Below are 21,030 nucleotides of genomic sequence, written 5' to 3'. Positions count from 1 at the left end.
ATGGCTGCTGGTAAGCCCTTGTCACCACACCTGACGCAGGTAACCTGAGTGCCTCACTGCAGTCGGCGGCCAGCGCCCTCCAGACCCGCAGCCTACCGGAAGCCCTGCAGACAAAGTTAAAAAGCGTGTTGGCGGAAATCGAGCGCTATGTCGACACAGCGGCCTCTCGGACGGTCATCGCACCTGACGGCCCGCCTCGTAGCTTGGCAGTGCGGTCAGCAATGACTCAGCCTCATATGCCGTTCGCCGAGGCACCAGTGACTCAGGATACAGCCACGCTCAAGAGGTCCCCAGGGTGGACCGGGGCTAGAGAGGGGTTTGGGCCGCCTTTCAAGGCCCCTGAACTGAGGAGTTATGTGCGTCCATCCGGCCCCCAAATTTTGTACACGCCAGTGGATGGTGTTGGGGTCTACAACCCGGCTATGCAGCCACTAGATTCTAGAGCCATCAATCGTGGCCCAAGGGAACCGCTTCGTGTGGGGTCACCGATGGAGCCTGTCGAGATTCCGCGAGAGTTCACGGCTCCGTTTCGACAGGCGCTAAGACCCTTAGATGCCCCTAGGCCGGCGGAGGTCCAGGGCTCCGGGGAGGCTTTTAAGACGCTGCGGCCCTTGGATTCCCCAAGAGGTCCCATGGAGGCCTCCAGAGGCATCCCTTCACCTCTGGAGCAACCGACACCGCCCAGCCCGCCTCCCCCGACCCCGCGCAGCGAGCCAGCCCCCATCGCGGCACTAGTCGGGCTGGAGGGGTATAAGGATGCCAAGATCGGTCGGCCAGCACCTGCTGGGGGGCAGGACCGAGGATTTATTATCGAGGTCTGCCCCGTGCTCACCGTCTTCGGTATTTTCGACGGCCATGGCGCAAATGGTCACCATGTTGCGGAGCTGGTATCCACCACATTTCAGCGGGAGGTGGACCGTTGCTGGCCCAGTCAAGAGTCATCGTCAGCCTACGAGAACCTGCAGCCACGGCGTATCCTATCATGGATAAAGCACACCTTCAAAACCGCAGACGAGACGCTGGCTCGAAGCGCCATTAACGCCGAGTTCAGCGGCTGTACGGCTTCCGTTGCCGTTCGCCACAAGCGAGACGTCTTCGTGGGCTACGTGGGTGACTCGAAGACGGTCAGCCTGCATTTTAGAGGAACCAAAGCCCGTCGAGTTATAGAGACCCCCGACCACAATCCAGCTTCTCCGTTGGAGCGCGAGAGGATAGAGGCAGCGGGGTCATCGGTTCAGGAAACGTTCTTTGAGCACCTGCGTAAGCCAGTGAGTCGAATCCAGCACGCGGGGCTCTGCGTGTCCCGTTCGTTTGGGGATATGCACGCGAGGCAGTTCGGCGTCATCTCTGAGCCTGAATTCGTCCAGTTCTCACCAGAAGGACCCAAATCGGAAGACACCGCCTTTGGTGTTATGCTGGTCCTCGCGTCAGACGGACTGTGGGACACCCTCGAACCGCAGGAGGTGCCCCGGTTCGTTAGCAACCGGCGACAAACTAAAGACGAGTTGGTAGAGGACGTCAAGGTTATGACTGAGACGGCCTGGCGCCGGAGGCTCACTGCTGAGGGACGTTCAGACGATACGACCGTGATAGTGGCACTTATTTCGTAGCGGTATAAAGCGATTATAGCAGCAGATGATAACATCTCTTTCCGGGCCCGAGACGGAGCTCCTGAGCTGGTGTAGGGCGAACGTGGTGAACGAATACGACCGTGCAATGATCGTGCTGCGTTACGCATGCTGGGTGTATTTGATTGTAGGCGGCGAGAAGTTCGTACAGCGGATGATGGAGCTGGAGGACGCTCCGCCACTCTTCTCACCTCAGGATGTCGTGGAAGAGCCTGATGTGGAGGTGGTGGAAATGACGTCGACGACAAACACCGTAAAACGAGCTGCGTGGGTGGAGGTCGGCGACGACTTTGGTGGCATCTTCCGAAGCAGCAAAACTGCTGTCAACGACTGTGATTCTCAAGGTGCCTCTACCCCTCTCATCGAGGTGTCTCCCATCGCCAAGGAGTCTGGACAGTACCTGCAAGACTATCAAGCGAGGTCCACGAATTCCGATGACGGACTTGAATCTTCCGAACTGGGCACTGACGGCGGCGATATCGCAGCTATGGACGTTCAGCCGCGGAAGCGTTCCTCAGTGTCCAGCCGTGCTCTCCAACTGCACTCGAAGCGGAGACGACTGGGCACACTGAATGCCGCAGAAGATGGGCAGCCCTTCATGTACCAGAGCCCAAAGGTTCCTCTTGAAATCGCAGCAGAGGCCGATATAACAAAGGAGGATAGGATCCCCCAAACAAAGCACCAAACCCCCGTAGGAGCCAGTCCGTCAGGGGACACCATGTCACGTCCCCGTCTACGTGTTCTGGGCGCTCGACGCTACTGGCAGGCCACTGCGCGTCTCGGCCGCCGCGTCTTCGTAAAGCACTTCAGCCTGAGCCGCTTCGGGGAGAAAGCCTATCCGCTGGCTCTCGAGTGGCAAGCGCGAGTGCGGAGTGGCGAAGCTACTGAAGAGCTCCGACACCGATCGGGAATGATCGGCGTCAGGTTCGATAAAAAAATGAGCTGGTGGCTGGTTAGATGGAAAGGGCCACATGGTCGCGAGGAGATCCACTTCCCTTTGAGCCGTTTCGATGGATGCTTGGATACCGCGAGGGAAGCCGCACTCGATTTTAAGGAGCGCCTGCAGGAAGCACATCCAGCATCCGCACTCGATTAATGGTATCCACCGCCGTTCTTTAACTCCGGTCTCTCCCCTTTCTGCGGACCGTGACTTCGTAGTTCCTCGACGAGGATTCCTCCGTCAGTGCGCGTCGAATTATATCGTTGCAACTTTTCCGATCATTGTATAGTTCTACGCAACAGGTTAGTGCCCAAGCTAATCCTTTGGCGACGAGCTCCATAGCTGTAGTGACACACCTGGTTTGAACAGCTCCCGACGCTCACACGAGTAGACGGGATAGGCACTCTCGGGTGCGGTATTGGCGCGGCTCATACACCACGACGTGCGCCCCAGTGCAGAAGTGCAGGTCCTGAATCCACTGCCCACAAGATGGGCAACGAGTTTCATGCGGACCTGAGTGTCTCGTACAGCGGGGCGAGAGTGCTGGGGCTGGGTAGACCGTACCGAAAGGCGTAACATGCGTCGCAGAAGGATACACTTCTCCAAACATCACTTAATCCGGTGTTTTCGCATCTTTCTGAACTGTTCTAACGATGGCCTGGTGCTGCAATCCCACTCAGCAGGAGACGATAATCACGATGAGCGTCACGGTCGCCCTGGCCTCGCTACTGTGGAGTACTGTGGTATTCGCCCCTTTGAAGCTCGTCGCCGTCTTTCTACATGAATCGTCTCATGCTCTCATGACCGTCATTACTGGAGGCAAGGTGAAAGGCATCGAAATCTCCGAAAACTTCGGGGGATTCGTCAAGTCTAGTGGAGGCTCACGAGGCCTCATACTGAGTGCTGGCTACGTAGGATCGGTCCTGTGGGGCGGATTCTTCCTTGTGTGCACTGTGACCCGCCCTTCTCTTTATGTAGGCACCGTGCTCTACATTCTGGCGTGTGTCGGAGCGGTCCTAGTGCTCAGGATACACGACAAGACCTGCTGCGGATGCCGAGTAGGGTATGGCATAGTTCTACGAGTGATTATTCTACTCCTAGCCGCCATTCCTGCAGCTTTCTGGGCGCTCGAGGAGAACGTCGACATGCCGTGGTTGCATGGCGTGTCACTCCTCCGAATTTGCCTGCTGATAATCGGCAGCGTTACAGTGATGACGGCCACTTACGACTGTCTTCACGACGTCCTTTTCAAGAAGTACTCTGACCCGAATAATAAATCGGACGCCGTCATGTTTGCGGAGGAGTACGGTGGTGCGGCCCGCTGCTGGGGGTTGCTATGGTCTCTGATCAGCTTGGCTGCCCTAGCAGGGAGCTGTTTTTTAATCCTGTGGTTGGATAGGTGATTGTAGTATCTTCAAACTTGTGTTCATCATTGCACCCGAGTTCAGAGGCGAAAATTGGCACACATGTTGAGTCGGGTCTTATGGGGAGCTTTGGTCGCCCAAGCGACAACATCAACAACATCTACAGCAACTACGACGACTAAAATCACAACCTCAAACAAGGTTTCTGACTGGTGGAACGACCAGACAGCCCGTGAGTTTTCAACAACGTCAACATACAGTTGTTTTCAGCATGGACATCGATGACGAGGCAGTCCAGACCGACCATGTCTACAACAAAATTCTAGCGAACCAGAACATTTCTCAATTGTGGGACTCAGGTTCAGGCGTGGCTCTCCGTCTGTGCAAATGGGAAGACATCGCCAGGATCCCTGACCTGACTGATTTGACCGGCTTGGTAATCGGGTCGGAGCAATACACGACGGCTGCGGCGGAAAACACCGCCAAAATGGAGCGGTACGCTGTGGTGGAGGAGGAGGTGAAGTCCCGTAATTACATGGACCCCTGGAACTGGTTCTCGGAGGAGTATAATCCGAGCACTGTCACCCTAATCGGCAACTACGTCGACGGGCTGCTAGGGGAACAGCCGCTTATTGCGAGTGCCGCCTTGATGGAGGCGGGTACCACATGCGTCGTGTCCAATGGGGAACGCACAGTCACCAACGTTCTTCAAATATGTGCACTGAAGGAGGCATTGGTATTCCACGTGCCCAGGGACGTGCCTGGGTTCACCACCTTGAAGTGCATCGGGAACCAAGAGATCTGCGCCTCGATAAACACCCGGGCGGCTGGTGAAACATTGGACTACATCCAGGCCATCCACTGCCCCAGCCCCAAGTCGAGCCTCATGGTGGTGAACAACAACGGCAGCTGGCTGCTTCTAGGAAACCCCGCGTTCAAGAAATTCAACAGCGCGGCGCTGGCTTCGTCGGACATCCTGCCGTCCACCATCCAGGATCAAGTCCAAGGCAGCCCCACCAGTGTAGTGAAGGTGGCTGGCAACGAGCAGGCCATAGCAATTCTCACGAGCTCGTCTTTCTTATTCGCTTTCGGGGATACTCGGACGGGAGGCGTTGCGGATGGCGGCAACGTGTCAGCCGTGGCCGATGTTGTGGCCAACACACGAGGCTTCGCTCTCCAGATGAGCAATCGGAAGATTCGTTCCTGGGGCGAGTACAACCTCCGAGGGGGAAACACCTACATTGCCTTCACGACAGACGACGTGCCTGCCGAGATTCGCGATGGAAACGACGGCACAGGTCTGGTGGTCTCCGTCTTCGCGCGCTTCAACTGCTTCGCAGCCGTCACCGACGTGGGAAAGCTGCATACGTGGGGTGCGGGTGACGGACTGGTGTGCCGCGAGGAGGGTGGCAACGGTGATGGCTTCACCTCCTACCAGACCGTCAAGGCCGACCTCGAGGCTGACGTGCAGCACGTGGCCTTCACGGAAGGAGCAATGTTCGCCGTGAAGACGAACGGAGATTCCGTGTTGTGGGGGAAACACGACGTAGGCGGTACCACCACCTCAGATCGCTTGCGTCAGCTGTACGATATCAACGTCTCGCGCGTTTTCTCCACCAGGGGGGCATTCCTGGCCTGTCGGAACGACGGTGCATGCTTTGCCTGGGGCTCTGGCACCTTGGGAGGCGACGACAGCGTTGCTAGCCGCTTCACACAGGGAAACGTCAAGGCCATCGGTGCCTCAGATGACCTCTTCATGGCCATGAACCCCAACCTGATTACCGTGTGGAATACAAGTATGGGTATCCTGTACGAGCCTGCGGGAGGGACCCTGGTTCCGATCCCGCTGCCACACCAGTCCCTGGTGACTGGCCAGCGGTTCATCGTGGCGGTGCTAGGCAAGCCGTGCACAGTGAACGACTGGAGTGCCTTCACACAATGCACCGCCTCCTGTGGCGGTGGCACCGAGACGCGTACTCGGTCATTGACCTTTGATGGGATTAACTACGACTGCACCCTGGCTCTCGATGAAACCCAAGCGTGCAATGAAGACGCCTGCACCACTCCCAGCAGCTTCGACCCCAACGCTGCAGCCCGTCGGATAGGGTTCATCAGTGTCGCGGTAGCCGCAGGTGTGGGCGGGTTGATCCTCGTGATCGTGCTCTCATGTGTGGCCTGGAAGCACTTCCAGTGAGTGAGCGGGAAGGGTACCACGCAGCCGCAATGTAGTGGACGAGGGCATCACTGCTCCAGCACCAGCTGCGGAGTTGCCAGATGAACACGAAGCGGCAGCGTTTGAGCCGGCCCCTATGGCCGCTGGGTCTCCCAGACCGCCCAGACCGCCTAGAGTGCCAAAACGACCTCCAGGCCGCCCAAGAGCACCCCCCAGAGGACGTGCGAGGGCAGCGGGTGCTCGGCCACGCGGATACTTTTGATAGTCGGGGTGTTTTCCAAAAATTGTATTGTCGAAAGTTCGATTTGGTTCATGACCTCCAGGGCAAAACATCTGGACCAGGATTCGGACACCGAGCTCGACTGGGACGTCGCCTGCGCCGATGACGGAGTCGCTCGAGTGCCACACGTTGCTGGGCTGATGACTGGCCACCGCGTGGTGGGAACGCTGGACCAGTGTCATTGGCTGGGGCCCGACTACAGCGGCCTGCCGCCTGAAACCGTGGACGAAATGTATAGCGAGTGTCTTCGGGTGTTGTTCTCTGCTGGCCAAATCAAGCTGGGTCTGCAACGGATGGAAGCTTTTCTGGGGAAGCTCGGCGACCCTCAAGACCAATACAAGGTTGTCCATGTCGCCGGCACGAACGGCAAAGGCAGCGTGTGTCTGAAGATCGCGGAGGGACTCTCTCTCTCTGGGGAACGAGTGGGTCTGTTTTCTTCTCCGCATATATCCTCGCTTAGGGAGCGCTTCGTAGTAAACGGCGTCATCGCGGATAAGGTCGCGGTACTGGAGTGCGTCCATGCTATTTGGAACCTGGGAAAGCGATACGACCTCGACAGGCCTACTTTTTTTGAAACCTGCACGCTGACCGCCCTTACCTACTTCGCCAGAAGCGGGTGCACTTACGTGGTGCTAGAGGCGGGCATGGGGGGGCGGCTCGACGCCACTAATGTCATTGTGAGGCCCGCCGCTGCCTGCGTGACGTCCATAGGCTGGGACCACATGCAGTTTCTGGGCAACACCTTGGACGAGATTTCGAAGGAAAAAGCTGGAATCTTTAAGCCGAAGGTCCCAGCCATAATCGGACCTAAGGCGGCGAGGAAGCCTCTAGTTGCGCTAGCGGAGGAGAACTCATCCCGTGTAATATTCGTACCATCGCACCTTTTCAGCACTGTTGACGAGGAGAACAAGGCTATTGCTCGCGCCGTGCTCAGCGAGCTTCCCCTACCTACGATGCCCAGCGTGATCGACGAGGCGCTCTGCGTGCGGCCTCTGTGCCGACAACAAATCCTGCGCATCGATCAAATGCAAGTGGCGGCCTTGCATGTGAGACCCAGCGATACGTGACACAGATTCACCGCGTGCTCGATTTCGCACGTAGGTGCCACGTGTTGGCTGCCGAGCTAAGCGCAGCTCGACTCCCCGTTCTGAGTTCGCGTGTGCCACGAGAGATGAACTACGCGAGGTGCTTACCTTTCGATAACCTTGTCGAGCAGTTCATGGACTGGTCGGAGTTGGCTGACATTCGGGACGAGGTGCAGCTGATGATGGCTGCCCAAAAGGTGAAGCCGGAGATCGCAGCCGCGACCGTGAGAGAGGATGTCGTAGCGCATTTTCTGTGCTACCACTGGGCCAAACGGGGGATGGATCCTGCGGAGGTATCGGTGTACACCTCGGAGGATATTTTTGGCGAGGTCGACAAGCCCGAAGAGACGCGTCCGATGCAGCTATCGGAGAACTATATCGAGCGGGTTCAGCAGATAGCTGACCTGAAAGTCCGATTGCGCACCCTGGGGCGCGATGTGCGTGTTCACCAGACTATGCGATTCCACACCTATCCCTGTCCCGTAGGAGTTGTGCTGGACGTAGGACACAACTTTGACGCCGTTAGTCGAGCGCTGACAGAGGCCTGGAACGCGTTTCCCTTCTGCGAGTTCCACCTGCTCCTGGGGAGCTCTCGAGACCTGCAAATTTTCAGAGGTGCTGACGGGCCTTTCTGTAGGAATAAGAAGCATTACCTGAAGCGCGTGTGGCTGCTCGAGGGAGAGTCAAGTAGGTGTCGGTCGATTTCGGAGATGGTTAGTTCCTTGGAGAAGGAACATATCGTCACACCGTATCTCCGGCAAAAAATACTAGACGGCGTGAAGGATGTGTCCCTGCTGCGCGATGCATTGTTTCCTCGAATCGCGAATGATTCGGAGCTCCTGGAGGACTGTCTGACACAAGCTCTGCGGGGCACGCGCGTTGACTCGCTTTCTGAGGAGCTCCAGGTTCTTGTGAACCACTCCAAGCCCAAAATAGTACCAGGACCCGAACCCGATGGCGATCCCACTGGGCTTGCGGCTCCTGTGGAGCCGACAACGCCGCACGACGTGTTAAAGGGAAGCGTACAGTGGGTCACGAGCCTAGCGTTCCAAACTGCCGCCGTCGAAAACTGTGTCCTCGTGGTGTGCGGTTCGTTCTTTCACATGGGGGAGGTGCTTGACGCGCTTGGAATGGGCCTCGACCGCGATCCGCAAGGAGTCTCGGACTTCATGCATCCGGTCCTCGATATCGAGGCGATACCCCCCACCTCCGAGTCGAACTGGCTGGCCAAACGCCTCACGCGGGCGCATATCGCGGCCAAGGACCCCATGAATTGGATCAACAGGAAGGAGTTGCTGCAACAAGACGAGGCCGTTTACCGATTAGCCTGCAGGTCCATCCGGCAAAACACGCTAGACCTGCCAGGTCACACAGTACTCAGCATGATCACAGACTTCAGACCTGCAATCGAGGAAGTCATTCGAGAAGTGAGGCGTGAAACAGATACTCAGGTTTTGTAGCCAATCGTAACAACCATGTATCATGCAAACCTTTGTTAAACCATAGATGAATGAGTCGGTGCCTTTGTCAAGTGTAACATCCATGTATCATGCAAACCTTTGTTAAACCATGGATGAATGAGTCGGTGCCTTCGTCAGGTCATCCGGGGAAGTCGTGGCGTTCTAGTGCCCTGTAGGGAATCTCCGAGATCGCAGTACTACTAGGACCAGACGTCCTCAAGGCACTCGCCATCTTGGCCACTCGTTCCTCATCGTTCCACAGCCTGAGAGTTAAGGAGTTCATCGTCGTGCAAGGAGGGACTTGACCCCAGGAAGGGAACGACGCAGGGTTCGCCTCCTGCGCCTGCCTACGCTCTTGATACATCCGCTTCCGCGATATTTTATCGCGGATGGCAGACGTCACTCGGTCTGGACAGGCCACCTCTCCACACCGGCACAGTAGGCGTCGCGCTCTGCCGGCAGCGCTGGGCGGTCCCCTCAACAGCGCCTGGTTGACAGAGCCCGCCGGAATCGAGTGGCTGCCCGCCAGGGCTGCCTGCTGATTCATTGTGAAGTCAAAGTTTCGGAAGAGAGTGGCGCTGTCGCTCATCGTTTGGACTGCCTCCGTGGGTGCAAGGGTGGTGAGCAACGGAATCGAGTGGCTGCCCGCCGGGGCTGCCTGCTGATTCATTGTGAAGTCAAAGTTTCGGAAGAGAGTGGCGCTGTCGCTCATCGTTTGGACTGCCTCCGTGGGTGCAAGGGTGGGCAACTGGTTTACCCAATCGATCGTCTGTCTTCTCTTTCTCCTTCTTGATGTGGGACTGGGACCAGGCGGAAGGTTGCCACTCTGTGGCGAAAAAACGTTACCGAGGTCAACGCGGTGCAGCTGGTGCCGATCAGCAGGGTAGGAGGGCACAGAACGCACATTGGTGGTCGAGAAACGCGAACGTTTGATTCCCACCACCTCCATATCGCTCACGTGGCGTTCCAGGGTGTCGACGGAATTCGTTGGGGGACACCCAACTGACGAAAGGTCCACGAACCTCCTCGAATGGGGCATAAGTAGAACCATCTGGTCGCGAATAAGCTCCGTAGGCATATTCTTGGGAACGGCAAACCGGAAGTCCATCGGGAGGCTCAGGAGCCCCGCACATGGTGACTCTTTTGTCATAACCGGCGCCAGGCTTTTATGACTCTTCGGTGCGTCCAGGTACGAGGATTCCTCATCGCTGTGGTGTTGTGTGCGCAATTTCCCCCCAGTCAGTAAGACCGCATTCGCTGAAGGGCGCCCACTATGCAGCTCGTTGGGTGTTTGTCTTTCAATTGTAGGTGTCCAAGGTTGATTCTCGTTGAGTGTTTGTGTCTCAATTGTCCACGGTTGATTCTCCACGGATATCCCCCAGCAGGATGACTTCTGCGAAGGAGTTTGAACTTGACTTGCCATCGGTATCGGCGAGACGTTCGCAGCGGACTTGGGTTCATAGGCATTGGGTGCCAAGGAGGCAGCAAGGACGTTGGGGATCAGGGAGGCAACAGATGAGTTTGATACTGGTGACTTGCGAGGCGTAGAACACTGAGGGGTCAATAAGGGAGCCTGCTCAAAAGTCATCAGCTCGGTGAACTCGCTCCCAGAAGCTAACAAGTCTGGCGGCGAGGCAGACGTCGAGGCAGACGTCGAGGCAGACGTCGAGGCAGACGTCGAGGACGAACTCGGGTACGAGGTTATGGGTTTCCCGTCGACGTAAATCGCTGTTGCTGCGTCGGAGCACAGGTCGTCCAGATCATCTCCCAATCCATCGTAATGGACGCAGGCGTCGTCGTCCTCCTCGGAGCCAATCGCCGGCTCCAGGACTAGAGGGCGGCCCGCGTATATTGATGCCCGCCGTGGCTCCACGTCAGAAACGTCGCAGTCCGTTTCAAGGTCCGAGTCCTGCAGGTCTGTCTTAAGAGAAGATGCCGGCAACGCCGGCATTCTCATTTGCGTGCTCACGGCGGAATCGTGTCGCGCAGCCAAACTGGGTCCTTCGGATGCCTCGGCGGCTTGACAGATCAGATCGAGGCCGTAATTTAGCGACAGTGCGGATGCGTAGAGAGCCCCACTGCGCGAAGCGGTAACAGCTTTGATATTCATGAAATGTATAAATTTCGTAAATGGTGGCAGAGATTCGAACCGCAGATGAGTTCCAGCAGGTGCTGCAGTCTCCTGGCCTCGTCGCAATCAAGTTCTACGCCGACTGGTGCGGACCTTGCAAAATGATGACTCCGGTGTTCGCTGAACTTGCAGAACGGCATCCGAATGTCGTGGCGCGAAGCGTTGATGTTGAGGCTGATGCGCTACAGGAACTCTGCGAACAAAGCGGCATTCAGTCGCTGCCTACCTTCCGTTTCTACAGAGCTGGTACTCTTGTAGCTACGGTATTGGGGGCGAACAAGCAGAAAGTTGAAGCTGCATTCAACATGTGAACGCATAATCTACTTGGTCGGTAAACAACACAATAAATTCGAAGTATGGTAAACCTTCTGTCACAGGGAATTGTGATGGCTTACGGCCCTGGGGCCTTTCCATCTGCTAGGTTGGCAGCCCGGAACGGGCTGAATTGCCTTTTCGTGCGGGACAAACCTGCTTCCCTACCTACAAAACTAGGCGTACTCTTCCAGCCGCATCTTCTTATGAGGAACAACCGAGTGAATCTGGGAATCGTACCAGGTGTGGAGTCATTGACGCGCAACCTCCGACACTGGACCGAGTTCTGTCTGCAACCGCGGCTGCACACACCCGTGCTTCCGCTAACTCCGATCCCAGACGAGTTGGAGACAGCCCTAAAGAGCAACCGAGAATCGCTGGTGAGTCCTAGTGACTCCATCCATGCAGTTAAAAATAGCGTTGCTGCTTGTGAGTCCGCGTCCTAGTTTGCCCCTCGTGGACCTGCTGCAACTCATTGTTGGGCTGGGTCGCATCGGCAACTTCTCAATGCGAGAACACGAAGACGCCGGAGAGCTCCTAGAAATGGCTGCCGCCTACCTTCCACTGCTCACCGGCTTTGACGGGCCCAAGCTCTCAGTGTCGCATACTGAGGGCTTGCAGGACCTCTCCTCCGTGGTGGAGGGTCGCATTGCCGAGCTCGGCCATCGAGCCAAGAGTTTCCTGGAGGGTCACCATCCGCTTGCCTTTCGACCAGATACGCCCGAGGAGCGAAGGCTGCGCCGGTTGGTGCAGCAGGTGGAGGTGACCCTGTCACCCGAATGGCGGTTTCACGACCGAGAAGGTATGCTCTGTCCGATACGCAAGATGTACGACTCGCTGCCTGAAGGCTTTCGAGACGCCGCGCATTCGATTAGCGCCCGAAAGCGCCTGCGGAAGCTGTATTCGCCGCTCTCGCTCCTCGATCGGCGCCGCCTGCAATTCTCGCTCGGAGGCCCGTTACCCTTCGATAGAGACATCGTGTTCGAGGTGATGCAGAAGCTGAATCGCAATTCCAGAAGGCGCCTAATCTACGAGAACCTCCGCAATGGACGAGTGAGTCTACAGTAAGTTAGAACCTCCGCAATGGACGAGTGTGTCTACAGTCAGTTCGTTCACGAATGTCGTTAGAACCAGCTTCGGGTGTACGGATCAAAGAACTGGTGGCCAGTCTTGGAGGGCGGTACAGGCGGAAGTAGCAGCATGGGGCAGACTTTCTGCATGGGCGGCTTTTGGTAGGACCGTTGGCAGTTGGTCATGAAATCGCGCGTCTCCGGCGGTATGGTGTACGTCGGCGTCTCACTCGTGGAGATGGCAGCTGCGAGAACGTTGGTGTTGGGCGGTGCGAAGTCTGCCCTGGAGGTGGTCACCCCAGTGAAGGGCACGGATGGGGGCTTGCTCGGAGGCTCGGTCGGAGGCGGAGTGCCCGCAGCAACCAATGCGGAGGTTGGGGGAGGCGGGTACGAGGCTTGTGTGGTGGTGGTCCCAGCGAAAGGCAGAGAGGCGGGCTTCGGCGGCGCCACGGGCGGCGGGGTAGCAAGCCCGCTGGCCTTTAGTCTGTGATGATTCGTCCACAATGCTCACAATTGGCTTCCGACGCAGCCGGTGTACGTCGAGCTGCTGGTGGTGGTCCCTGAGAATGGCAGGTTAGGAGTTTTTGGAGGCGTCGTATCGAAGGCGGCAATGGAGGCTAGTCTGTGTCAACTTTATCTGCGGCTCACAGAGCGTCTGTAGTTACAGGTCGGAAGGTCTCGCGGTAGTGGCTGCTGCCCGAAAAGGGAATAGGCACTACTTTTTTCGGACAGCTGTGCATACCGCAGGTGCAGAGCTCGTCCACGCAGAAAGCGGCATGGCCGCTAGGCGAGTTGGAGCGACGATGCTCAGCTTCCGGAGGCAGTTCGAGATGCCTCGCTGGCTGTAGCACTTCCACAGTAGCGCTTTGCGAGGTCTCATGATGTGTGGCAGCACTTTGTGAGGTCTTATGTTGTGGGGTGGGCGAGTTCCCAGACTCCTCAACGTGCACAGGGAGGTCGTCGTGTTCGGGAGGATAGCTGGATCTGTAATGAGGAGCCCAGTCCCAGTCTCACTGAGCGAGTTGCATTATTCTGGTTTACGTCACAATAATTATCAGTTGCACGTCAAAGCTTTGCTGACGTGTGCTAAAGGTCTGAAATCGAAACTTTACGAAGAAATATTCGATCTAACTCATTACAGAATTAACCCCAGGTTCCCTGAACGAAAACAATAGAGTCTAGCCTCGAATTTACCCCAGGTTCCCTGAATGAAACAAAAGAGTGGTTGTCTGCACCAGTCACTTCCCAAGGGTTCACACTCCTCAGTACCCTCCTGTCATTGCTTCTGCAGGATCGGAGATTTGGTGGTTTCAATGGCAGGCCATATCGAAATTGTGCGGTTTTCTCAATAATGAGAATCGTGGCGCTCCAGTCTCGACGGAGTGTTTGCTCCTGCATCCTGTACTCTACTCTTTGCGAGACTGTCGCCTGCGCCCGCAAGCAGTTTGCCGCTCTGTCGAAAGAGCAGAAAGACCTCTCGAAGCCAACGGGAGAGCTCCTTGTGAAGGACGAATTTATGAGGAACATGCTCAAGAGAATTCCGGGGCCAGGCAACCCCTTGGAGAAATTTTTGGCTGTGCTCAAGACCGCGGCTACGTTAGATCCTGTGCCGGGCTACTCCAGAGAATTCGGCTCTCAGAATCCTAAGCATTTGGTGGTGTTTTTGCATGGGTTGGGCAGCACAGCTGACTCAATGGTCAATCATGTAAAAAACATGGCACCCTTCCTACCGCATACGCGCTACCTCCTGCCGGACTCGAGGGACTTAAAAGGTGACGACTCCATGGGCTGGTTCCCAATGTTCGAGGACCAGGCGGCCACTGGGAAGTCAGCCATGGTGGCGCAGGAGATCAAACGGGACCGTACAGACTCCGTAGACACCGCGGCAGACTTCATCTTGCGGCGGGTGACTTCTACAATGGAGCGACATAACCTAGCGCCGGAGAACGTGAGCATCGTAGGCCACAGCCAAGGCGGCTGCATGGCTCTGTATTTAGCCATCGCTCGTAAGCCTGTGTGGAGAAGCGTGCACTCCATCTTCGGGTTCTACCCGCCTGTGACGCTGCCGCAGCCTGTGAATAAAGGCAACAAAGTTTTCTTGTACGCGGGGCAAGATGACGAGCAGGTGCCTATCGTTTTCCAAGCCGCCACGATGTTCGCTTTGCAAAATCTAGGAGTCGCAACGCAGGCTAGGTGCCTCAAGACCGACCACTTTCCAGACTACGCTACGCTCATGAGCGTGGTAGACGACCTTCAATGAAGTGTATGAAGTGTATTAAACGAACTCAGAGAAATGATGGGACCCCAATAGGAATCGAATTCACACTTTAATATGGGTGCTGGCTTGTCCCGACTTAACCTCTGGGTAGCAACAAAGACATCCGTCAGCTCCGTCGTCTTCCTGGGTATGGCTGGCTTTATCCTTCTTGGTGAGATTGTTGGGGCGTTCTGACACAGCCCCACTTATGTTTTTCTACGAAAAGGAATGCCAGCTGGTCGAATTGCAACAACATATAGAAAGTCTCCAGCAAGCTGCCGCTAACGACTTGAAATAGCTGCTCGAGGCGACGAAGGGTGCTCACTCCTGGGCGCCTGAAGCTTCGTGATTTTCGCGACTGCGCGTGTAACAACTCTCACGGCATCAGCCAGCTCATCTATGTCGGACCAGCTTCGTGTTCGGCGTCCGTTGCCGCATTGCGTAGACTTGGTTACGCTGGTGCACCTGGCCTCTGCGGGCGGCAGAGGTATGGGTGCGGCGATGAGTGCGATCTGTTCTACGATTCTAGTAACTGCGCCCTCCAGAAGCCTTATGATATCAGGTACGTAGCACTCGTGTACCTCCACCGGCTGTGCCTCCACTGGCTGTGCCTCCACTGGTTGTGCCTCCGCTGGCTGTGCCTCCACTGGCTGCGCCTCCACTGGATGTGCCTCCACTGGCTGTGCCTCCACTGGCTGTGCCCTCATTCTCTGTGCATCCTGCATGTTTTGGGCGTGACCCTCGGCCTCTACCAAGGAGCGGCGCTTCAGTCGCATACGGGTCTTTGGCGGTTTCCTCACTGGTTCCGCGGACACGGCATTGCCAGTCTTGTGGCATTTGTGGCTGTTTTCTTTCGTCTTGAGCTCCGATTCCTCCACTTGTCGTGCCTTTCGTCTCTGGCTGGCTTTGATTCGCTCTACCTTCTGCTGTCGAAGCAGATTTCGACGCTCGGCAGCAAGTGCTCGCTTCGTCTCCCATTTGTCCAGTTTATCGTTCTCTCCTGTGGGTTCCTTTATTGCTACTGCTACTTCTGCTGCGACTTCCTCAGTTTCCTCTACGACTCTTTCTGGATCTTCCACAACTTTATAGTGCATAGAAAATAACGGGTAGCCAGCGGGGGGTCGTGGTGTACGCGCTTCCCAGTGGCTTTTTAGAATCCAGCATGTGAACCGCCGATGCGCACGATCCAGGACCCAGACCCCGTTCTCGCCGAAGCGATCCAACTTTTCAGGGCACTGGCAGAGGTCTGTCGAACCAATGAACTCGATGTGCGGGGACACGGAGGTGGTGTAGGGACTATCTGAGAAGAGCATCCTAGATCCGTGTGCAATCTTCTAAACAAAGAAGATTGCACCTGCCAGGCGCCACTCTGCTGATGGGCGATTGGCGGACCAGATGCGTCAACTATGCTCTGGTAGCACCTGTGCTCAGCCACGCCAGCTTCCCCATCTTAGCCTAACGTTAACAAAACGACAAGGAGATATCTAGCTACAGAGCAATAAAACCGAAATAATCGATTCCTAGTATGCAGCTCAATTACGATCTCCTAGCGGAGGTGACCCTTTTCGGAAACTCAGTCCGGGTGCACCAATCTAAGCTCACCGGATTCCGGGTGGTTCTGGCCCAGATCGAAAGTCCTATCGTTCACATCAACTTCATGCTTCCAACCATCTGTAAAGCGGACAATGGACTTCCTCACACGCTCGAGCATCTCGTGTTCCTCGGGTCGGAGTCCTACCCGGTGAAAGGCGTGCTCGACCACGCGGCGAACAGGTTTCTGGCCCAGGGAACCAATGCCTGGACTGCAGTGGATCACACAGCTTACACGTGCGAGATCGCCGGTGACGAGGGGGTCTATAACATCATTCCTGTGTATTTTGACCATCTTTTTTTCCCACTACTCGAGGAGAAGGCATTCCTGTCTGAGGTCCATCACGTTGACAGGGAAGGTGCGTCGAAGGGTGTGGTCTACAGCGAGATGGAAGAGAGGGAAACCAACCAAGCATCGGTCATGGAACGAGGCGTGGCCAGGCAAATGTATGGACCTGACAGCGGGTACCACTACGAGACCGGCGGGATGCTAGGAGCCCTCCGCGATCTCGAGCACTCGGAGGTAGTCGCCTACCACGAGGAGACTTACGTGCTACCGAACATGACGCTGGTCGTTATAGGGCGCGTGGATGAGCAGCGGATTCTCGGACTCATGGCTGACATGGAGCGTTACTACGTGTCCAAGCGTCCTTCCATCCCTGAGCCCCGACACTTACCTACGGAGAAACAGCCGCTCGGCGGGGAGAGGAGCACTGTTTTACAGTTCCCGAGCGACGACGAAGAAACCGGCAGCATGACATTCTCATGGCGTACTGGCCTCTGGGCCATGCGCGAGACACACGCTGAGCTCAGCGCATTGGAGGCGTACCTGTCGAAGTCATCCACGTCCGCTCTTCATATGATCCTCGTCGAGGGCTACCGACTGAAAGCCGGCGTGTCTCGGACGACAGCCTTCCGCGACATCGCTGACGTGTTGGAGCCCGGCTTCGAACCTCTGTGTGGATCGGTTGGCCTGTTTAACGTACGAGTTGTTGACGGATATCACTCGGTGGCGCTGGTTGACGTGCCGGTGGACGCCATGGCGGAGGCAACCTCCGTGCTACGGGATACACTGGCGAGGCTGCCGGTGAACGTGGATGTGCTCCGCGGAATGATCGACAGCACCTTTAAGGAGGTGCTCTGGAGCGGAGAGACAGAACCGCACGAATCTACTTTTGACATGTTAGCAGGGTTCCTGCTGTACGGTGAAAACCGACCTGAGGAGCTCGTCAAGGAGCTCGACCTCGACAGCATACACGCCTACCTCATGGGCCTTACCCATGATCGGTGGCTGACCCGCGTCGACGATTTTTTTAAGTGGTCCGAGGTCATGGAAGTCGCAGCGAAGCCGAGTAAAAAGCTTGTGAAGCAGATCTCAGGTGAGAAGTCCGCAAGGGAGAAACGAACTGTCGATGCCATTGGCGCCAAGGCCTTGGAAGCGCGCAACGTGCTGGTCGACGAGGCAGTCAGAGGCTTCAAGGCGCCACCACCGGCCTGGATGATCGAGAAGTTCCCCGCCGTTTCCGTAGGTCACGTCCGCATGTTCGACGTGCGGAGCGTGTCGAACCTGGAGCCGTCCACTCACGAGCTCCACCCCCTGCTAGAAACCTGCTCCATCCCTTTACAGATAATTGATGTCCCCGGTTCCAAATTTGTGAAGTTCAGCGTCGTGGCGCGTGTTCCCGATGACGCTCCGCATACGCAGTATCTGACCTTGCTGGCTGAGTTGATGTTTGACTTGCCTGTCCTACATTCGGATGGCTCAGAAAAGTACTCCGTTGAGGACCTGCAGAAGCGACTCACCGACCTCTTCGTCGCCTACCAGTGCGGGCAAGGCTTCGAGGGCAGCACGCTGCTGCCGTCTAACGGCACTGAGTTCTTTTGCGCCGAGGCTGTTGCACTTAGGGCAGATGCGCAGGCAGCCTACGAACTCTTCTGTGACTGTCTACTCCGCCACAAAATGGACCTTGGAAAAATTAGTGCGACCGCCGCCTCTCTCAAGAAGAAAGCCAGACGTATGCGGCGGTCCACTCGTCACATCGCGGCCTGCCTCAGCACGTGTCTGAATTTCGGGCCCCAGGCCATTGGAAACCGGCTCAGTTTCGTGGCTCAGCACCGCCTCCTATGCCAGTAAGCTTCCTGAGGTACTTCACACAGAGCGGCATCCGATGCTAGCGATCACGTCGAGGGACTAACCGCAGCCTATGAGGGACTTTTCCAACCTGGCTGCCGGCTGATGCTGCATGTTGGCTGCGACCTGCAGACAATAACCACACCTGATGTCCAGCGACTAGTCGAGTCGGATCTGGTATGTCGAGGGGCACCACGAAGCGTTGGGCAACAACTCCCCGCGTACTTCGACCTGCAAACCCGGCAAGCTGTCGAGGGGGAGCTCGGGCGCGCAGTCGTGACTGGCGTGGGGTCTGCCCAGACGGCCTACGTAACCTTGACCTGCGAGGGGCCTCTGGGCTACGAACATGAGGATTTCCTACCTCTCCGTTGCCTCTGTGAGTACTTGAGCGCCACAGAGGGCGTCCTCTACCGCGCAGTTCGCGGTAGCGGCTACTCCTATGGCGTGCAGCTGGTCCACCGGCCAAAGGACGGCACTCTGGTCCTACGGGTGGCGCCGGCTACAGACGGAGTGAAGGGCCTTGCAGCTAGCCAGACGAGCATCGCGGAGCACCTACGCAAGCCGATGTCAGCGTCGGACTTGCAGTGTGCAATAAACCTAACAGCCTTCGGCTTCATCAACGAGGACGCTACACTTTTCGATGTCGCTGACAACGCGTTAGAGAACGCTGTACGCGGCCTACCACTCAACTGGGCGGGCACCTGCATTCTGCGCTTGGCGGCGTTGACTATGGAGGACCTGCGGAAGGTAGGCGAACACCTCGCGCCCCTGACAGGCGACTTTGGCAAGGGCATGTACTTCAACGCAGTATACAACTCCGACAAGGCCGAAGAGCTCGCTGCCCAATTCAGGGATGGAGGAATCCCTTGTCAGTATGTGGCAGGCCCAGCGGTGTTTCGCTGGATCTCGCAGCAGGCTGAAGGCGAGGAGAGCAGCTCGGATTCAGGTTCGGATTCAGGTTCGGATTCAGGTTCAGATTCAGGTTCGGAGTCAGGTTCGGATTCCGAGTCAGGTTCGTGCTCGGATTCCGATGAGTCAGACGTGTCTGCATGAGTTTACACGTTCAACAGATACGACATTCTCTACGTGCTATCGCTTGGTCAGCTTTCGTCTTCTTGCACGAGGCGATCGTATTCCCACCGGCAGAACCGGTCCCAGTCAGTGTCTTCCGGAAAGTCCACAACGTCAGCTCTCGCGTTGTAAGGATCACGATTCTCCCAGGCCAAACACTTTGTGAGCGAGAGAATCATGTTGAACAAGAATCCTGACGTGGTACGATGTCTTTTGAAGTCTGCCAGCGTGAATTGGCCGGGTCTGGAAGGCTGCAGCATATCGTTGAGTTGGCATAGAATGTCTTCAGTCGAGACGACCTCATGCCCGAGCGCCTCCAGTCGCTCCAGCTGAACTTCGTGAAAGTGTGCGATTTCGTGCCGGCGGATGACACCGTCGCCATCTAAATCCACGAACCGGAACCAGAACTCTAAACTGCGGTCCGTCGTCTTGTCTTCATCATTGATAATCAAATCTAGTGTCAAGATGCCATCGCACTCACATATGTAATCGGAGTAATCCATCGTCCCAGCGATTCCAGAACGGAAGGACTGAAAGTCAGGATCGAATATGCGGTCAACAGTGGCCTTGTGGAAGGCATGGCCATCATATCTGAAGAGGTCTTGCCGGTCGAGTTTGAAGTCATGATCCAGGTCGGCCTCCCAGAATTTGCAGTAGATGACATAGAAGTGCTCGTAGCTGAAGAATCGCCTACAGGAGTTCAGGTCCGCTTCTCGCTCTAGAGATTTCCACGTGCCAACGAGGGAGGACATCGAAAGTGCTGGCAGCGTTATCCGCCCAGTGTCATGAGGGTCAAGGGCGTAGAAAATCCTAGAGACAATTGTTTGGCAAAAACGTGACTGAAAGTCTGTGCTTCCGGCCAGGAAATTCATTCCCTCGTGTCGGGTGAGGAGCTCCATAATGAAGGGCTGCAGGTCGTCGGGCTCTATGAAGTCGTTCTGCGGCTGTTTGACGGCGAAAAAGAACGTCCGGATAGGGTCGTGAGGAACGTATGCGGAGGCAAGCCAGGCCTCCACATCATCTTTGGAAAGGGGACCCTCCTCAGAAATGCGTTCGAAGAGGGTCTGAGACATGAACTTCGACATCTTCAAATGATTGGTTAATAACCATTGGAAGGTCTCCGAGGTAAGTCCGTCCGGAGTGTCAGTGGCCATCTGCGCCAGCAGCTCTCGCGTCGTCGCGTCGACCTGCGGGGCCACAGGATACACATCGAAAAATCGCGGAACTCGAGCCTCTTGGCCGGTTAATGGGCTGGACGTCGCAACGCTCTGCCGCGCAGGCGGCGGCGCAGGCTCTGGCGCGGGTCGCTTCTTTGTTGGCGACTTCGGAAGGTGCAGGTGGACCTGGCTCTGTATCGCCCGCGGGGTCGGCACCAGCCCGCGCATAAGCAGCACCTCGGTGTCTGGCTGCGCGAGCCACTCTACGAACAGGGACCTTACACGCACACTCGCCAGACTCTGACCGTGCATAATTGATTGATAAATTAGAGCAGCTAGCCCTCTGTGCTCTGCGCAGCAGCGTTGAAAATGGTCATTTGA

At 56.5% G+C, this 21,030-nt stretch overlaps 14 protein-coding genes across 21 annotated transcripts; 10 read left to right on the top strand and 4 right to left on the bottom strand.

Moving 5' to 3' along the window:
• Nucleotides 1-39: 39 nt before the first annotated feature.
• Nucleotides 40-1,610, top strand: KVP18_002041 (uncharacterized protein; the record flags this gene model as incomplete). Of its 2 annotated transcripts, none has more annotated exons than XM_067952644.1 (1): nt 40-1,610. In XM_067952644.1, a coding segment is annotated over one exon (1,571 nt), but the record flags the coding sequence as incomplete, so codon positions are not given. The 2 variants fall into 2 exon arrangements, with proteins under 2 accessions (XP_067806877.1, XP_067806878.1); XM_067952645.1 differs by having other exon boundaries at nt 222-1,610.
• A 25-nt stretch (nt 1,611-1,635) lies between these two features.
• Nucleotides 1,636-2,724, top strand: KVP18_002043 (uncharacterized protein; the record flags this gene model as incomplete). Its single annotated transcript, XM_067952647.1, has 1 exon — nt 1,636-2,724. One exon carries the CDS (start codon nt 1,636-1,638, stop codon nt 2,722-2,724), a length of 1,089 nt encoding a protein of 362 aa, XP_067806880.1.
• A 542-nt stretch (nt 2,725-3,266) lies between these two features.
• Nucleotides 3,267-3,971, top strand: KVP18_002055 (uncharacterized protein; the record flags this gene model as incomplete). The annotated part of the gene is made up of 1 exon (XM_067952664.1): nt 3,267-3,971. The coding sequence occupies one exon, from the start codon at nt 3,267-3,269 to the stop codon at nt 3,969-3,971; it is 705 nt and encodes a 234-aa protein (XP_067806897.1).
• Nucleotides 3,972-4,203: 232 nt separating this feature from the next.
• Nucleotides 4,204-6,126, top strand: KVP18_002042 (uncharacterized protein; the record flags this gene model as incomplete). The annotated part of the gene is made up of 1 exon (XM_067952646.1): nt 4,204-6,126. The coding sequence occupies one exon, from the start codon at nt 4,204-4,206 to the stop codon at nt 6,124-6,126; it is 1,923 nt and encodes a 640-aa protein (XP_067806879.1).
• A 291-nt stretch (nt 6,127-6,417) lies between these two features.
• Nucleotides 6,418-8,930, top strand: KVP18_002040 (uncharacterized protein; the record flags this gene model as incomplete). 3 transcript variants are annotated; one of them, XM_067952643.1, is made up of 2 exons in its annotated part: nt 6,418-7,431; nt 7,458-8,930. In XM_067952643.1, 2 exons carry the CDS (start codon nt 6,418-6,420, stop codon nt 8,928-8,930), a joined length of 2,487 nt encoding a protein of 828 aa, XP_067806876.1. The 3 variants fall into 3 exon arrangements, with proteins under 3 accessions (XP_067806876.1, XP_067806875.1, XP_067806874.1); XM_067952642.1 differs by lacking the exon at nt 7,458-8,930 and having other exon boundaries at nt 6,418-7,452; XM_067952641.1 differs by lacking the exon at nt 6,418-7,431 and having other exon boundaries at nt 7,557-8,930.
• A 139-nt stretch (nt 8,931-9,069) lies between these two features.
• On the bottom strand, nt 9,070-11,040 carry KVP18_002033 (uncharacterized protein; the record flags this gene model as incomplete). 2 transcript variants are annotated; one of them, XM_067952627.1, is made up of 1 exon in its annotated part: nt 9,070-11,040. In XM_067952627.1, one exon carries the CDS (start codon nt 11,038-11,040, stop codon nt 9,070-9,072), a length of 1,971 nt encoding a protein of 656 aa, XP_067806860.1. The 2 variants fall into 2 exon arrangements, with proteins under 2 accessions (XP_067806860.1, XP_067806859.1); XM_067952626.1 differs by having other exon boundaries at nt 9,070-10,887.
• A 20-nt stretch (nt 11,041-11,060) lies between these two features.
• Nucleotides 11,061-11,372, top strand: KVP18_002051 (uncharacterized protein; the record flags this gene model as incomplete). The annotated part of the gene is made up of 1 exon (XM_067952659.1): nt 11,061-11,372. One exon carries the CDS (start codon nt 11,061-11,063, stop codon nt 11,370-11,372), a length of 312 nt encoding a protein of 103 aa, XP_067806892.1.
• Nucleotides 11,373-11,417: 45 nt separating this feature from the next.
• On the top strand, nt 11,418-12,441 carry KVP18_002029 (uncharacterized protein; the record flags this gene model as incomplete). Of its 2 annotated transcripts, none has more annotated exons than XM_067952620.1 (2): nt 11,418-11,753; nt 11,782-12,441. In XM_067952620.1, the coding sequence occupies 2 exons, from the start codon at nt 11,418-11,420 to the stop codon at nt 12,439-12,441; spliced, it is 996 nt and encodes a 331-aa protein (XP_067806853.1). The 2 variants fall into 2 exon arrangements, with proteins under 2 accessions (XP_067806853.1, XP_067806852.1); XM_067952619.1 differs by having other exon boundaries at nt 11,448-11,753.
• Nucleotides 12,442-12,497: 56 nt separating this feature from the next.
• KVP18_005155 (uncharacterized protein) lies at nt 12,498-13,471 on the bottom strand (the record flags this gene model as incomplete). Its single annotated transcript, XM_067949531.1, has 4 exons — nt 12,498-12,927; nt 12,955-13,065; nt 13,092-13,427; nt 13,458-13,471. 4 exons carry the CDS (start codon nt 13,469-13,471, stop codon nt 12,498-12,500), a joined length of 891 nt encoding a protein of 296 aa, XP_067806901.1.
• On the top strand, nt 12,628-12,933 carry KVP18_002052 (uncharacterized protein; the record flags this gene model as incomplete). The annotated part of the gene is made up of 1 exon (XM_067952660.1): nt 12,628-12,933. The coding sequence occupies one exon, from the start codon at nt 12,628-12,630 to the stop codon at nt 12,931-12,933; it is 306 nt and encodes a 101-aa protein (XP_067806893.1).
• A 323-nt stretch (nt 13,472-13,794) lies between the features above and the next one.
• KVP18_002032 (uncharacterized protein) lies at nt 13,795-14,703 on the top strand (the record flags this gene model as incomplete). Its single annotated transcript, XM_067952625.1, has 1 exon — nt 13,795-14,703. One exon carries the CDS (start codon nt 13,795-13,797, stop codon nt 14,701-14,703), a length of 909 nt encoding a protein of 302 aa, XP_067806858.1.
• Nucleotides 14,704-14,981: 278 nt separating this feature from the next.
• Nucleotides 14,982-16,013, bottom strand: KVP18_002056 (uncharacterized protein; the record flags this gene model as incomplete). Its single annotated transcript, XM_067952665.1, has 1 exon — nt 14,982-16,013. One exon carries the CDS (start codon nt 16,011-16,013, stop codon nt 14,982-14,984), a length of 1,032 nt encoding a protein of 343 aa, XP_067806898.1.
• Nucleotides 16,014-16,225: 212 nt separating this feature from the next.
• KVP18_002036 (uncharacterized protein) lies at nt 16,226-19,474 on the top strand (the record flags this gene model as incomplete). Of its 3 annotated transcripts, XM_067952634.1 has the most annotated exons (2): nt 16,226-18,420; nt 18,448-19,474. In XM_067952634.1, 2 exons carry the CDS (start codon nt 16,226-16,228, stop codon nt 19,472-19,474), a joined length of 3,222 nt encoding a protein of 1,073 aa, XP_067806867.1. The 3 variants fall into 3 exon arrangements, with proteins under 3 accessions (XP_067806867.1, XP_067806866.1, XP_067806868.1); XM_067952633.1 differs by lacking the exon at nt 18,448-19,474 and having other exon boundaries at nt 16,226-18,424; XM_067952635.1 differs by lacking the exon at nt 16,226-18,420 and having other exon boundaries at nt 18,527-19,474.
• A 47-nt stretch (nt 19,475-19,521) lies between these two features.
• On the bottom strand, nt 19,522-20,961 carry KVP18_002028 (uncharacterized protein; the record flags this gene model as incomplete). Its single annotated transcript, XM_067952618.1, has 1 exon — nt 19,522-20,961. One exon carries the CDS (start codon nt 20,959-20,961, stop codon nt 19,522-19,524), a length of 1,440 nt encoding a protein of 479 aa, XP_067806851.1.
• Between the last annotated feature and the right edge of the window lie 69 nt (nt 20,962-21,030).

The sequence above is a fragment of a genome (assembly GCF_019968955.1).
Source record: "MAG: Porospora cf. gigantea A chromosome Unknown PgA_NODE_68_length_47494_cov_349.439, whole genome shotgun sequence".
Taxonomy (NCBI): domain Eukaryota; phylum Apicomplexa; class Conoidasida; order Eugregarinorida; family Porosporidae; genus Porospora; species Porospora cf. gigantea A.
This window is presented reverse-complemented; position numbering and strand designations above follow the sequence as displayed.